Consider the following 15,463-nt stretch of genomic DNA (forward strand, 5'->3'; position numbering starts at 1 on the left):
TTTGGTAAGAACGAATCCAGGTCATCCCGCCATCTCCGTCTGGGTCTGCCTCGCTGACGTCGGTTTTGTGTCACGGACCATTCAGTGGTAATTTTTGCCCATTGGTTGTTTGGCATACGACAGACGTGACCAGCCCAATTCCACTTCAACGTAGCAGCTTTATGAGTAACGTCTAAAAGTTTGGTTGTGGCACGGATCTTAGTATTTCTTATTCTGTCCATAAGTTTAATGTTAAGAAGACTCCGTTCCATTCCTCTTTGGCAAACCTCGAGTGCGGACCTCTGCTGACAAGTCAAAGACCATGTCTGTGCGCCATACGTGAGGATCGGGAGAATGCAAACGTCCATGAGTCTCTTTTTGAGGGATAGAGGAAGTTTAACCAAGATTTTTATTTATAGCTTTTCTTGTTCTAGCTGAACCGTGATAGCTACATTGCTATCACTTTCACTTACCCTTTCACTATTCATGAGATATATTGTCTAGTGATGGATGGACTTTTTGAAGGAACTAAACGCTAATATACGACTGATAAATGTAGCATGATGGTGCGATGCGCGTCGCAGTCGTCGCTGGACGAGTCGTCGCAGCGGCGCGCGGGCGGCGCGCTGGGCGACGGCGGCGCGGCGGGCGCGCGCCACGCGGCGCGGCTGCTGGCGGCGCTGGCGCGGCTGCGGCGCGGCGCCGCGCTGTGTGACGTCACGCTGGCGGCCCGCGCCGCGCCCGACGCGCCCTCCGCGCCCGCCGTGCCCGCGCACCGCGCCGTGCTGGCCGCCGCCTCGCCCTACTTCCACGCCATGTTCACACAGTTCGACGAGCGCACGCAGCCCAGCATCACCATCCAGGTGCGCTCCTCCGGCCGCGCTGTCGCCGCCGCCTCGCGCCCCCTAGGCCGCCCACGGCTCACGCTGTTTTTTGTATTTGCTTACAGAACGTGGAGCCGCACGCACTGGAAACCATCATAGAATATGTCTATACGCCTGAGTCACTCGACATCACCGAGGACAACGTGCAGGTGACCCAGACTCTAGTCCATCCACACTATGTTTTTGTTCTCATTTCTAAAAAACACACAAACAGAAAAAAAAGAAAACCCTCATGGCTACAAAGGTGTGTGCGTGCGTGCCGGCAGAGCCTGCTGTCGGCGGCGTCGCTGCTGCAGGTGAGCGGCGTGCGCGAGGCGTGCTGCGTGTTCCTGGCGGGCGCGCTGTCGCCGGACAACGCGCTCGGCATCCGCGCCTTCGCCGAGCTGCACGCCTGCGCAGACCTCGGGCTCTGCGCCGCGCGCTTCATCGAGAACCACTTCGTAGAGGTGCTGGACACCGAGGAGTTCCTGGCGCTGGCGCCCGACACGCTGGCGCAACTGCTCGACAGCGACCGCATCACGGTCAGTCACCCGGTGCAGCACACGACCGACGCGGCTCATCACTCATTTGTACGGATTTGAAACGAGTTTGTGTGGCTGTAGGTGCCCAACGAGGAAGTGATCCTGGACGCGGTCATCAGGTGGATGCAGCATGATGCCGAGGAACGACAGCAGCACCTGGGCAGCCTGTTGGAACACGTGCGCCTGCCGCTGCTGGCGCAGGAGTCGCTGGTGGCACGCGCGGCGGCCGAGCCGCTGGCCAGCGCCGGGCTGCGTGTCAAGGACCTGGTCATCGAAGCACTATCCTTCCACCTCATGCGACCCGAGCGGCGCCTAGCTGCGGCCGCCGCGTGCGCGCGGGCCCGCCCCCGCCAGCCGCCGCGCTCGCCCAAGGTGCTGCTGGTGGTGGGCGGACAGGCTCCCAAGGCCATCCGCGACGTGGAGGCGTACCACGCGGACGTGGCTCGCTGGCGGCCGGCGGCGGAGCTGCCGTCGCGCCGCTGCCGCGCGGGGCTGGCCGTCGTGCAGGGCAAGGTGTACGCCGTGGGGGGCTTCAACGGCACGTTGCGCGTGCGCAGTGTGGACGTGTACGACGTGGCCACGGACTCGTGGGCCGCGGGCCCGCCGCTCTGCGCGCGCCGCTCCACGCTCGGCGTCGCCGTCATCGGACACGTCATCTACGCCGTCGGCGGGTCAGCTATCTGCAGTGTCTCTCTATAACTGCTGACTTGGTTCCTTGATCGAGTTTGTACGAGATCTTTTTCACCGTATTTCATTTTCAGGTTCGATGGTGCGACGGGGCTGAGCTCTGCGGAGGCGCTGGACACTCGCGAGGGCACGTGGCGGCCGGTGGCCAGCATGTCCACTCGCCGCTCGTCCGTGGGCGTGGCCGTGCTGGACGGCAAGCTTTACGCCGTGGGCGGCTATGACGGCGCCTCGCGCCAGTGCTTGCACACCGTGGAGAGGTGAGGGGTACGGCCGGGGGCCGGGGAGCGGGGAGCAGGAGCGAGGCGGCCTCATGCTGCGAGCTGTGTGCAGGTACGACCCCGCGGCGGACGCGTGGGAGAGCGTGGAGGAGATGGGCGCGCGGCGGTCGGGCTGCGGCGTGGGCGTGGTGGAGGGCGCGCTGTACGCGGTGGGCGGACACGACGGGCCCGCCGTCAGGCGCTCGGTGGAGCGCTGGGCGGGCGCGGGCGGCGGCTGGGGCGCGGCGCCGCCCATGCATACTGCGCGCCGGAACGCCGCCGTGGCCGCTCACCACGGCCGCCTGTACGTGGTGGGCGGCGACGACGGCGCCGCTAACCTCAACACCGTCGAGGTGTTCGACCCGGCCACGGACACGTGGACGCTGCTGCCGGCGAGCATGGCCGTGGGCCGCTCGTACGCCGGCGTGTGCGTAGTGGAGCGCGCGGGGGGCGCGTGATGCCGCGCGGCGGGGGCCCCGCGCACCCCGCCGCGCCCCCCGCCGCCCGCGCCCCCTCTGGCGCACCGCGCCCAGCGCGCGCCCCACGCGCTGCGACTTCTACTGCGCCCCGAGCCCGGGTACGTACCGACCTTCTGGTTGGCGTTTAAGTAGCTGCTAAAAGAAATTTCCTTCCTAATATTTGTGTCCTTTTTAGGTATGCGAATGTAAGCGTGTACGACAACGACACGGTGGCCGGCGTGGAGACGGGCGCGCCCCCGCGCTGGCGGCCGCTGTACGTGCAGCGCCAGGACAGCGAGCAGGTGGGTAGCGGGCGGCGCGCGGCCCGGGCGCGGCGGGCCCGCGCTGACGCCTGTGTGTGCAGGAGGGCGAGGCGGGGGGCGCGCACTGGTGGTGGCGCGGCTGCCGGCGCCACGCGCGCGCCTCGCAGACGCTGGAGTTCAACTCGCGGCGCGGCGCGGGCGGGGGCGCGGGGGCGCGCGGGCGGGGGCGCGGCGCGGCGCGCGCCCTCTCGGCCTCGTGCGCGGCTATCGACGCGGCGCGGGCCCCGTGCGTGTTGCTGCTGCGGCCGCCGCCCTCGTGCTCGTACCACGCGCTGGCCGCGCCCCCGCGCGCCCCCGCGCCCTCCTCCAGCCCCGACTCCAGCGGCGAGGACGACTGAGCGCCCGAATCTCTATATTAGTCTATATCACTCACGTTATTTTTCTATTGATAGACTGGTTACCTCTGTAGATAGTTTTCGTCATTCGATGTACCTAGCTATAGGAATTTAAGTTAAATAAAAATAAATTTATCTTTCATTTCATTTTATTATTATTGTAGTTTTTCACGAGCTGGCCTCAGTGTGATGTAATCATGTAACCTGTGACTACGGACTGCTGGCAACACTGACGGTGCCGAACAAAAGATAAAGAAATCATCCAACTGGTGGTTTGATTTCAATTTTAATTTATATAGTGGCTACAGAAATACATAATATCTCAACTGATTCATGAGGTACTGGCACGGATCAGCCTGGTAACAGAAGGACAAGTCTTGGTCTAGGGTACCGAAGGCAAATATATTTTTTTGTTAAACCTATGATTACCCGTTTTTTTTATTATTTCATAACCTGTCGTAATATGATTTTCAAAAGGGACGCGAGATCGAGGCGAATCTCGAGAGCCAAGTTGAACTAGGTAGCGCTTCTGACTGGCCGTACCCCGAGAGCGGGGAGACGAGTGTGACATTGTGGACATTAGGAGTTGGTCATGTTCTCATATTGTTTTTTCAAAATGCCTCACTATTGAAAGAATCAAAAGTAAAAAACCCCTTCAAGTACGAGCCAGACTCGCGGTACTGAGGGTTCCGTAAGAATTACACAGATACACGAATTTGCAAAAAGGAAGTTCGCCCATTAGAGTATACCAACCGTTAAATTAAGACCATACCAACCGTTGCTTATCGTTGTTACTTGTAGTTACAGCGGCAATATAAATGCACCACACGGTGAAAGATTGTTGATTCACGGTTGTCTAGCCAACACGATTTCTTAGATACAGTCCGGTGACAGGAGGCCGGACACATGGCGGACCCTTAGTAATAGGGTTCCTTTTCTATGTTATTTTATAGCTAATTACTTAGTGTATGCAATTGTGTATCATTAAAATCAATTCAGTAAGGCCTTGGCTCAAAAAGTGGCTAGGCCAACGATGATATTATTGCGCATTTAATGTGCAGGTGATTGCTATGTTAATGTACCGTGGTATCGAAAAGAAGATGAGTCTCACCACATAACAGGTGGACACAACGATATCAGTGCAGTCAGCAAGTAGAGCCCGCAAAGCGGCGGGGGCGCGGGGGCGCGGCGCGGGGCGCGGGGGCGCGGCAGGCAGTGTGCGCCCGACCGCCGCGCGCGCCGCACGCTGTCCGCGCCCGCCCGCTCCGCGCCTGCGCACAGGCCTCGCGGCCGCGGCCCGCCTGCCCCGCTCCGGACCACCCGACACCCACAGCCTCACAGTAGGTGTCACTCCTCCTCGAACGTTGCTCACTGCCTATCTGCCGTTAGGTGCACTATTCTGTACGTACCCGTTACCGTGCTAAACGTTACAAATAGTGAGTATCTATATTACAGTCATGTTAGTGGCGCTACAATATGATCGTCGTCCAGGCGCCCGTCGCTCTTCACCGCTGCAGGACGCGACATAGCGGTCGCCAGACGTCCATGTAACCATGTTAGTGCTGTGCTAACACTATGCGAACCCGCTACAAGTAGGTGGCACGTTTAGCACTATGAAAGTACATGTTATTGTCGAAACCACTTCATGACCCCCGGTGGGGCCTACTTAGCGAATTCATTTTCATAGAAATAAAAACTACCGATCTTCATCAACATCTCTCAACTACTTACTATCATATAATTCCAATAAGGAACAATAAGAAGTTTTACAAGTGTTTAGTTCGTGTGTCAGTGACTTGTGCATAGGTCAGGTTGAAGTGCGGGGAAGTTACCACAGCCTAACTTATTTATTTTCATGTCGACAATCGATTCGAAACCTTTCTCTGCACCAAAAGTCAATCAATTTATAAGTAGGTACCTATTTTTTTTATAATTATATTTCGTGTGACACGCGTGAGTAAACTGTTGTATCAAATAATTATGAATCCACCTCACGAAAACTATTGTAAAAATATCGACGAGTGTGTTGGTTCCGGTGCGATACATGCAAGTTGGTATCGCGACCCTAGTTAGGATGAGACTTGGTAAAGATCATGATTTGACTTAATGTCGTTAGCCATGCTTGGTGTCGGCCAGCGCTCGTCACCTCCGTCCTGCATCACCTACCGGTGCTGCCAGATTATATGCATAACATGTTGCCAATCATTAAATATTCCAGATTCTTTTCGTATGCTTTTAGAGTTATATTCCTCTGAAGATTAAATTCTATATATAATCTGATATTAAAGCCAATTTTCGCAGAATAGGTATCATTCAAGACATTTTTGCTCAGCAGCCACGAATTCATAATAATAAAAATAGCACGTTCCTCGCTATTCATATTTCACTAATGCAGTCTTAAAATACCTCAATGGCTGATGAATTAATGAAAATTGGCTTAAAACTTATAAATAAATAATTTCAAATTTAATCCGATTGCCATTAATTCATCGGCTATTATAAATAGCAGAATCGGGGCCCCGATAGATACTTGGTGCTATTGTAGGTTCACTAGTTGTAAGTGCACGCGGAATTATGTTCTTGTAGTTATTTGCTGTAAAGTGAGCCAGAGATGAATCATTCAAGATTCATACTACATATTTGAATAGTCACCAAAAATTGGTACTTAAGACTTTTTTTTTAACAATCACGTTAAACTTGCAGTTTTCTTTGACAAACGTGGTCCGTGTACAGATCTCCTCAAGCAGTAAGGCCAGAAGGAGGGCGGGCGCGCGAGCGCGGGCCCCGCCATGCGGAAGTTCATGCGCACGCGCAGCCCGCCGCCGCCACCGCTGCACGCGCACCCAAGTCAGTTCCTTCTCCTACTGTACACACGCACTACCTGCGCGCCCTGATTTCGATAAGTACAGAACTCAAAAACATAACAATACAAACATAAAAGTCGGAAGTTAATTTAAGACAAAACTCTGCACGCGTGACGGTCCCTAGAGTAGAGCAAAATGAACTTTATAAGTATCGCCAAAGACGGAACATGTACGCAGTGGCGTCGGGCGGCGCGCGGCGCGCGCGCATTCCCTCGCGTCCGCGGCGCGTCGTACCGTTGTGTCGCGGTGGCCCTCACACACAACCATTTAAAGCCTCATTACCTACTTACTTACAATACTCACTAGGTATATGAAATCACATGTGAATATGGGCTCTTTCGAAGCGCTGGAAATATACACTCAGACTTATTTTTAACTAGCTGTTGCCCGCGAATTCGTCCGCGTGGTTAGGATATATGTATAAGATAGGAATTTTTGAACGGAAGCCCTCGAACATGAATAATTTTGCCTGTTTTTTCCACATTATCCATTGTACCTTCGCTCCTATTAGTCGCAGCCTGATGGTACTCGTGTATAGCCTAAAACTATTGAACACAATTTTTTTTTTCAATTTACGCTGTAGTTCCTGAGATTAGCGCGTTCATACAAACAAACAAACTCTTCAGCTTTATATATTAGTATAGAGTATAGATGTAAGTAGGTGCCTACCTTCCTTAGTCGAGCATAGAATTAACACTACTGAGAGTAGTGCGCCGTCACGCCGTCACAAGATTATACTTGCAAGTAAATTGTATTGAGTTACATAATACGTGCACCGTACACGTGACGTATGTCAGGCACATCAGCGTAGATCCAGCAGTTCTCACCGGAGCTGCGTAGTAGGCTCCTACAAGTACGCCATACTCTGTCCGCTGTAAATTGACCTTTGTGACAGATGTCATGTCTGACAATGCTTTAAAAAAGTGACCTATAAAATATAAATACAAAATATCTTCGTCTTGACAACAGCCAGCAGTCTGGACTTATTATATTGCACAACGTTACTGCCGACTCAGGGTCCCAGTTCCGCTATTAACTTTTGTGTTGGCAAAACGCTTTCGAAAATACGAATGCAGTCATTTTAATTCAAATTCCATTCATGCATCTGCAATTGTAAATCGCGAATTGGAGCCCGGGTAGGTGCACTCTCAGTGCCCCGCCCGAAACCTGCCCGATGGGTTGGCAATTAACACTATCGGAGGAAGATCTGGCTCAGAACCCACGTTTGACAAGCCTTCTGAAACACAGAATCGGGATATTATTTATAAAACGCACACAACATTCATACAAAAACTACCTACAATCCTGCGCTCTTACGATCTATTTAGACAGTGTTTGTTTTATTTTAAACTAAAAAACACACCGAGATTCCTTTTTTAAGGATCTACGTCAACCAACAGAAACTTTAAAAAACTTGAATTCAGTGGCTTACGTAGTATTATGTGCAAGTAAATACTTAAATTTGAATATTGAACTTTACCGTAAGACCTGAAAACTGGCGCGAAGGAAATATCTACTATATAATGATCTGGTAACAAGACAACTGAACCGGAGACAGAAAAACACGCCAAAAACTAACTGCAGTATGATAAAACTAACATTATTTCGTTAATTTAATTTGAAATATGTTTCAGTTTAAAATCGATTTCCATTTAAATAGAAACCGTAACATAAGATCTCTTCACGATGTAATAGATAACTTGTTAACTTGTCAACAAGGTCAACTTAAAACGGACAGAAAGAAGGATATGTATGGAACGTTTTATGATGTTTACCACGAGTACATTAACAGTCGAGTGTGCTTCTTGTGCAGATGGCGTGGGCGCAGTGCGCGACGAGCTGCACTCCTCGCTGTCCAGGTGAGTTCTGGGGGGAGGGCGCGGCATAAGTGTAGGTAGTGCGCGTAGGGTGCAGGTAGTGACGAGGGAGTGTGCGCAGGTGCGGCGGCGGCGGCTCGCAGGCGTCCAGCGGCGGCTGCCCCAGCGGGGGCGCAGCCGGGGGCGCGCTCTTCGAGGACGATGAGTTCCCGGCGTCGCGGCGCTCGCTGGGCGACGCGCGCCTCACTGCAGTGCGCTGGCGCCGCCCTCACGTGAGTGCCCACACAACCACATCCAGCTCTCCCGCGCATTCTCTTCCTCTCTGTATCCTTAACCTCATTTGTACAATTTAACATCTCGAACTGGGTTTTTTTTGGAGAGGGGATAGAAATTGTTTTCCGCTGATTATTTTCTCACGCAGGCGCCACTCGGAAGCAACGCCATTTTGACAGCCACCTTAACAGATTATCAGATTGTGGTAGTATGCTCACAACATGAATCTTCAAACTAATGAAGAACATATTGCATAACAGCACAGTAAGGTGTTATTTTTACCAGACACAAGGTTCTTTCTACGTCTGCGTTCAATGTTCGCATGGCGATTTTTTTAAACTATTCGTATAGTCGGTATGGTGGAATGAAAAGAAACTGGAAAAGGATCCGGAAGACAATATTTCCCTTTAAACCGGTGATATTTGAATGAGTATCATAATGCGCGGTACGCGGTGCGCGGCGCTCATGCGTGTGTAGGTCGCAACGGGACCCGCTTCCGGCCCGCGCTCCCCGCGCCCCCCTCGCACTGGACTACTTGCGGTCATGGCGCTCGCCGCCGCTCACAACACTTCCAATAAATAAATATTACCTACATACAGCATGTTTCATAAGATCTGCGGCCATCAAGCCCGCGCCAGGCAAACATGAATGTTTGTAAAGCTGTTGGCAGGCGCGCGCGGCTGGGTGGAGGTCACTGAAGCTTACGTCATCATGAGAAAGACATCAACGCGCGCTGCAGTTCCTCTGGCCCGGACGAGCGGTACTTGTGCTAGACCATCCGCGAAGTCGCCGAGATCAACCAAGGTTGAAGGCAACGGCAGCCGCGGTCGCTCACCTACGACTGCCATTTGTCAATATTACTATTAGTACAAAGAGTACTAGGTATTTCAAGGAAGGAAATATTCTTGTTAGTTGTGGCACAATCTACGTACAATCTATCTTTACTCGACTTGGACAAATGCATAAATGTTAAAAGAAGAGCTTAATTTTTTTTATGTGTACGTGGACTCTCCTGATGTAGGGCTCGCTCTTCTTACGATACCAAATCCACATTGGAAATAGTCTTGAGTGGCAACTGTTGGAATCTTGTCTTTTACACAAATACTTAGGTCATTATTTAGGAAAGTAATAAAAAATGCTTGTCACAGTTGTAGAAGACAGTTTACTCATTTACCGCAATACCCTTCATAAAGACAGGAGCTACCTGCATGTTTGCATCGTATCCCTCCTGAAAAAACAATGCAATTTGTCGGCAGGAGCTGAGCGCGTGTCCGCGGTTCCGCGGCGACGAGCTGGCGGAGGGCGAGGCCGCGCCCTCGCCGCACGACGTCGTCAGGTGTGTTCCACGCCACGCTGTAGTCACCACGTGCATGTCATGCACTCCACCGGGACACAAGAGTAATAGGCAGCGTGTCCGCAGGTGGTCGGCGGAGCTGGGCCCGCTGGGCTGCGCGCGGCTGCGGGCGGCGGCTGCCGCGCTGGCGCCCACGCCGCGCCTGCTGGACCGCGCCGCGCCGCCGCAGGGCTTCCGCGACCACTACTGCGGCGCCTTCAGGTACACCTCACAGTTACATGGAGCGTTGTTTATCTGTTCGCACACACAGCTGTCTCATGAAATTGTCGGCATATTTCATTCATATCAGTTACTTGATTACATTGACAAATGTGTAACATTAGCTGTCGCCGCTAGCGAGCCGGCGCGCGGTGCACAATGCATTGCCGCCGCGTATTGTCGCGCGCTCATTGTGAGAGCGTGGCCGCGGGCGCCGCGGCGCCGGCCGGTGCCACACAACCTTACACAATCACTACTGACTACACCTACACTCATACATTTCAGAAACATTCGCAATTTAAAGCTGATCTAGGAAAACGCCGTGGTTACCCACAGATATACTTTTGTGGCAGTTAGCAGTTTGTCGTTTTCTTATCAGTACTTGTTATTACCGTAAAGTATGATGACGCTTTTTATTTTTACTGGTGCTTCAGACCTGTTTTATACTAACCTTTTAATAAAAAATAATAGTTTAAAAAAACTACACACACGCTTTTTATAGAAAACCGAACTAAAAAATAGAAAATAAATTTAAATGAATTTAAATTAAGAAAATAGTATTAAAAATGTCAATGAATATAAATTAACTAGCTGTTGCCCGCGACTTCGTCCCCGTGGGTAGAAGATATAAGTTATGATTTATCCGTGCCCTGTTTTTTCACATTTTCCATTGTATTTTCGCTCCTATTAGTCGCAGCGTGATGGTTTATAGCCTAAAGCCTTCCTCGATGAATAGTCTATCCAACACAAAAATATTTTTTCAATTTGGACCAGTAGTTCCTGAGATTAGCGCGTTCAAACAAACAAACAAACAAACTCTTCAGCTTTATATATTAGTATAGATAATAGTGTGAATAAAAAAAAAATTAAAGAAAGCGTGGGGTGCATGGTGTCAATGGTTATAGATATTTTATTGACAGATATGAGTAGAGTGATTATCATTTCGATAATATCTTAAAAAGCACTGAAAGCAATTTAAATTAATTTAAATTTATTTTCTATTTTTTAGTTCGGTTTTCTATAAAAAGCGTGTTTCTAAGTTTTTTTAAACTATTATTTATTTTCTACTTTTTAGTTTGGATTATTTAAAATAGCTTGTTTTTTTTCACAAAGACACCCTAACTCAGAACAAACATTCGTGGATAACAGAAATGCTTGTTCTACGTGGGGTCGAACCCGCGACATGACGCTCACAGTGGCGTGTGGCGTGATGAACTCAACCACTCGGCCACCCGTGCAATAAAATATATCTCTTTTGTAATGTGTTCTCACACACACACTGACATCACATTCCACCAAAAATATTGCGTGTGTGATTGTGGTATTTATTCTTCTATCACTTTATATTATAAAACAGAACGCTTTTTCTGTCCCTATTTCCCCTTGACCACTAGAATCTTTGAAAATAAAGAACGTAAGAGAAATTCTTTGGCGTATATTAGCACTGCTCCCGTGCGAAGCCGGGGCGGGTCGCTAGTAATATTATGATTTAAAATTTCTGTAGAGTTGTATTATTAATAAATGTTTACTGTATGCGCAGGTTCCACTTCTGGGTGTTCGGTACCTGGCGCGAGGTGCGCGTGGACGACCGCCTGCCCGAGCGCGGCGGCTGCCTGCTGGGCGCGCACGCCGCAAACCACGACTACACGCTGCCGCTGCTGGAGAAGGCCTACGCCAAGTGAGTGTCGGCTGCTGGCAGGCCTGCCGCGGCGGGCGGCGGCTGACCCTGGCACTTGTGCAGGCTGTACGGGTCGTACGGCGCGCTGCGCGGCGGCAGCGTGGCGCGCGCGCTGCAGGACCTGTCGGGCGGCGTGGTGCAGAGCTTCTCGCTGCGGGCGCAGCCGCGTGCGCTCACCTACCAGGTGCTCAACTCCGGGGTGCCGCGCTCCACGCTGCTGGTGGCCAGCGCCGGCAAGCGCGCGCGCGCCCCCCTGCGCCCCGGCGCGCCCTACTGCGTGGCGGGGCTGGCGCGCGTGCGGGGCGCGGAGGGCGCGGGGGGCGCGCCCGACGCCGCGCTCGTGCGCCTGCGCGCCCCCGCCGGCGGGGCCTGGGCCGGCGCCTGGTCGCCCGCCAGCGCCGAGTGGCGCGCGCTGGCGCCGCCCGACCGCGACCTGCTCGCTGCCAGCGCGGCGCACCCCGGGGACTTTTGGTAATAACACATTCCACCAAAAATATTGCCAAGATGAGCTCATATGACTCGCACTGTCAGAAAGTTATAATCTCTCATGTAGAGCCAAGCTTCTAACACTACACGCCCTAACTCTACAAGGCCTAACTTCACAAACTCTACACCTTAGTCAATCCATTTCGCTACATTCACATCGGCGTAAGGTGAAAAATTAATTCACTGTTCATTACTTTTGTGTTATACAGTTCTTGTAGTAACGAACGGCCAAGCCACATATTTTGACTAAGGTGTAGAGTTTGTGAAGTTAGGCCTTGTAGAGTTAGGGCGTGTAGTGTTAGAAGCTCGGCTCTACATGAGATTTGATAACTTTTTGACAGTGCGAATCATATGAGCTCATCTTGGCAACATTTTACATGAAAATGTTTTTGGTGGGATTTCATTTCTTTTTGTCAGTTGTTTGTAACATTTTTTTTTATAACAAGGAGTACCTATTCATATATATATCTGGGGGCATCAAGTTTTAGATTAGATTACGCCTCTAGCGTCAAAATTGAAAATTACATTGAAAGTTACAGGTCTCATACAAACTCTCATCCTAGGAGTTTAAGGGGTTGGGGGATGAAAGTTACAAGTTTTATAATTTTGTTGTTGTTTTTGTGCTAATACTAGCTCACATTCAAAATTTCAGCTTTCTAGGACATTAGGAAATACCCTAAGGATTTTGATGATCATCAGTGAGTCAGTGACGAAATCAGCGTTTTTTAGATATAAATAAAATCTGAAGTATAAAAGCTAATGTAATTAAAACTTGATATGTTCAATAAGTCTGCTATTGACAATTTATCCCGAAAATTTTGTTGATCTAGCATAATCCAAACCTAAGTTATGAGGGTTCAAAAAAACGACGAAGCGCTTCGAGAAAAGGTAGGTAGTGCCCGTGCGCTTTGCTGGGCTCGTCTTGGCGGGGGCACTACCGTGCCCCCAGATTCAACTTGTAGTTGGTAGCCGATCGAAATCGAAGTGTTTTTTTTTTAAATTTACAAAACTGATCTGTTATCATTCCCATGTTACAGTTATTGATTGGTTAAGCAATATTTTAAATCAATAATAGTGGTACATGATGTGGTTTGAGATTGTATATGATAAAAAATTAATACATTTTTCGTGTTAAATATTGGCGTTTCATAAAATATATAATTGTTTATAGGATGTCATTCAATGACTTCGTGCAGTCGTTCAGCGAGCTGGAGCTGGTGCACGTGGGGCCGGACGACTGGCTGCTGGAGCCGGCGCTGCAGACGCGGCGGCCGTGGCGGGCCGTGCTGGCGCGCCGGCGCTGGCGCCGCGGGTACAACGCGGGAGGCCCGCCCGGCGCGCCCACCGCCGCCGCCAACCCCACGTTCGCCGTGCAGCTGCCCGCCAAGTGCCACGTGGTGGTGTCGGTCACGCAGCAGTACGCGCCCGAGCCCGCCAAGCTGCGCGCCATCGGCTTCGCCGTGTACGAGGCGGGCGCGGGCCGCGCGCCGCTCGACGTCACGCACGAGTCGCGCGCGCGCGAGGTCGTCACGTTCTTCACGCTGCCTGCGGGACGCTACCTGGTGGTGCCACACACGAGGCGGGCTCACACCGACGCCGCCTTCCTGCTGCGCATCCTCACAGACGAGCAGAGCGACGTGTGGGAGGTCAACGAGGACAACGTGATCGTGCGCGACGTGGCGGGCGAGCTGCGCGACGGCGAGGCGCTGCCGGCGGCGGCGCGCGCGGCGCTGGCGCGGCTGGCGGCGCGCGAGGCGGACGCGCGCGAGCTGGACGCGCGCGCGCTGCGGGCCGCGCTGCGCCGCGTGTGGCGCCACTGCCTGTGCGCGCCGCCGTCGCGCGAGCTGTGCCGCGCGCTGGTGGCGCTGCGCGACCGCGCGCTGCGGGGCGCCGTGCGCGCGCGCGACGTGCCCGCACTGGTGGCGCTGCTGGCCTACTGGCGCGGCGCCTTCCTGCGCGGCGCGGGCGCGGCGAGCTGCGGGCCGCCGCTGCGCTCGGCCTACGCGCTGCGCGGCCTGCTGTGGGCGGCGGGCGTGACGGCCTCCAACAAGGTGCTGGAGTGCCTGGTGCTACGCTTCGCCCGCGGCGTGTTGCTCTCGGAGGAGGGCTACGTGATGGCGCTGGCGCGCCTGCACCTGGCGCACGGTGCGTGTCCCTATCGCACTCTCCGCTCTCCGCTCTCCGCTCGCCGCTCGCCGCTCTCTTGTAATAACCCCAATTGTTCTTGTTGCAGAGCGTTACCGCAGCCTGGACAACAAGATCAAGTCCAACCCTCTCTCCCTGGAGGAGGTACGTGTCCCCCCCTCCCCCCTCCGACTGCTTTTCGCTTTACTGTATCGATATTGTTCTATCGCAGATGATCCTGATGACCATCTACTCCTGACACTTGTGCATGCGTCGGTCGGCGCCCTCGAGCCCTACCCAGCGCTATTATTACCGCCCAAGAAGAAGAGTCGTTTAATATTTTTGTTATTTATTTGTTATTTCAGTGATCGCTCTATATTTAGAGCGGTGTAAATTATTATAAATGAATGTTAGCGACATAATTTATTTCGTCGTAGTTGATACAAAGGAATTTAAAAATGAATTTAATAATATTATGTAGGTATATGTAAACAAGCGATAGATTTCAGAACAAACCAGATCGCCGTAAGTTTTGCGCGATCGTCCAACGCCTGTCTCAAACAGTACCTACACCGGTTAGTTTGATTTGGGAAAGTTAGCTTCAGACTCGTTATTGCTTAGTCATGAATGCGAGTGACAGGGGTTGGAGGTTGTTCTGTTTGACGTGAGTACACTGACCAAAGAGAATCCGATCCAAACGAGCTGCACAGTACAAAGCCGAGCTCACATTGTGATATTGTTAAGTAGTCAGCGCTGTCCCTCGCGCAGAACGGTGCTATGTTGTTACGAGCGCGAGATCGCTCGCTCGAGTGCGGCGGGGCTCCAGCAATCTGCTTTACATCTTCTTAGTCATCAATACACCTTTCACTTATTATCAAAATATATTATCAAATATATTATTGAAACGCTGCTTTTGTTGATTTAATTGTTTGAAGTCCCGTCACGCGTTTAATTTAGCAGAAATAAAAGTATTACTTGATATGGTTTCTTTGATTTTGCATGATTCCACATCACACACATGCGAAGCGAATCTATGGCAAAGCATTAAGAATGCGCTTTTCTTTTAAATAGTTATATAATATTCCAAGTTGTGTTGGGTGCTGGGTGCACATCATTTCATGTATTGTGTTGGCTTAATTCTTAGGTAGAGCACTCTTTACCCAACTAAGGCGAGGCTAAAAGGAAAAGCCCCTAAGTATGTGTTTCCAAACTACTAAACGTTGAC

General features: G+C 51.8%; 3 protein-coding genes across 4 annotated transcripts; all 3 read left to right on the top strand.

Annotated features, from left to right (window-relative positions):
• The first annotated feature begins 6 nt into the window (after positions 1-6).
• On the top strand, positions 7-2,823 carry LOC113506599 (ring canal kelch homolog). Its single transcript, XM_026889436.1, has 6 exons — positions 7-842; positions 929-1,012; positions 1,130-1,384; positions 1,466-2,055; positions 2,146-2,328; positions 2,402-2,823. Exons 1-6 carry the CDS (start codon positions 540-542, stop codon positions 2,784-2,786), a joined length of 1,800 nt encoding a protein of 599 aa, XP_026745237.1. The 5' UTR covers positions 7-539; the 3' UTR covers positions 2,787-2,823.
• Positions 2,808-3,866, top strand: LOC113506596 (the record flags this gene model as incomplete). The annotated part of the gene is made up of 4 exons (XM_026889431.1): positions 2,808-2,905; positions 2,983-3,088; positions 3,151-3,242; positions 3,405-3,866. Coding segments are annotated over 4 exons (339 nt in total), but the record flags the coding sequence as incomplete, so codon positions are not given.
• An 834-nt stretch (positions 3,867-4,700) lies between these two features.
• On the top strand, positions 4,701-15,217 carry LOC113506597 (calpain-11-like). Of its 2 annotated transcripts, XM_026889432.1 has the most exons (12): positions 4,701-5,354; positions 6,178-6,291; positions 8,122-8,167; positions 8,247-8,397; positions 9,059-9,202; positions 9,655-9,734; positions 9,819-9,953; positions 11,491-11,628; positions 11,692-12,099; positions 13,286-14,259; positions 14,348-14,403; positions 14,471-15,217. In XM_026889432.1, the coding sequence occupies exons 2-12, from the start codon at positions 6,234-6,236 to the stop codon at positions 14,495-14,497; spliced, it is 2,217 nt and encodes a 738-aa protein (XP_026745233.1). In that variant the 5' UTR covers positions 4,701-5,354; positions 6,178-6,233; the 3' UTR covers positions 14,498-15,217. The 2 variants fall into 2 exon arrangements, with proteins under 2 accessions (XP_026745233.1, XP_026745234.1); XM_026889433.1 differs by lacking the exon at positions 9,059-9,202 and having other exon boundaries at positions 9,655-9,953.
• Positions 15,218-15,463: the final 246 nt, after the last annotated feature.

Source organism: Trichoplusia ni (genome assembly GCF_003590095.1).
Source record: "Trichoplusia ni isolate ovarian cell line Hi5 chromosome 20 unlocalized genomic scaffold, tn1 tig00002185_group19, whole genome shotgun sequence".
Taxonomy (NCBI): Eukaryota; Metazoa; Arthropoda; class Insecta; order Lepidoptera; family Noctuidae; genus Trichoplusia; species Trichoplusia ni.

Bases quoted from the DNA above. Each gene is read 5' to 3' on its own strand.
- LOC113506599 (XM_026889436.1), top strand. From the start codon at position 540: ATGATGGTGCGATGCGCGTCGCAGTCGTCGCTGGACGAGTCGTCGCAG. The intron at 843-928 runs GTGCGCTCCTCC...ATTTGCTTACAG, and splicing joins AGCCCAGCATCACCATCCAG to AACGTGGAGCCGCACGCACT. The intron at 1,385-1,465 runs GTCAGTCACCCG...GTGTGGCTGTAG, and splicing joins TCGACAGCGACCGCATCACG to GTGCCCAACGAGGAAGTGAT.
- LOC113506597 (XM_026889432.1), top strand. From the start codon at position 6,234: ATGCGGAAGTTCATGCGCACGCGCAGCCCGCCGCCGCCACCGCTGCAC. The intron at 9,954-11,490 runs GTACACCTCACA...CTGTATGCGCAG, and splicing joins CACTACTGCGGCGCCTTCAG to GTTCCACTTCTGGGTGTTCG. The intron at 12,100-13,285 runs GTAATAACACAT...AATTGTTTATAG, and splicing joins GCGCACCCCGGGGACTTTTG to GATGTCATTCAATGACTTCG.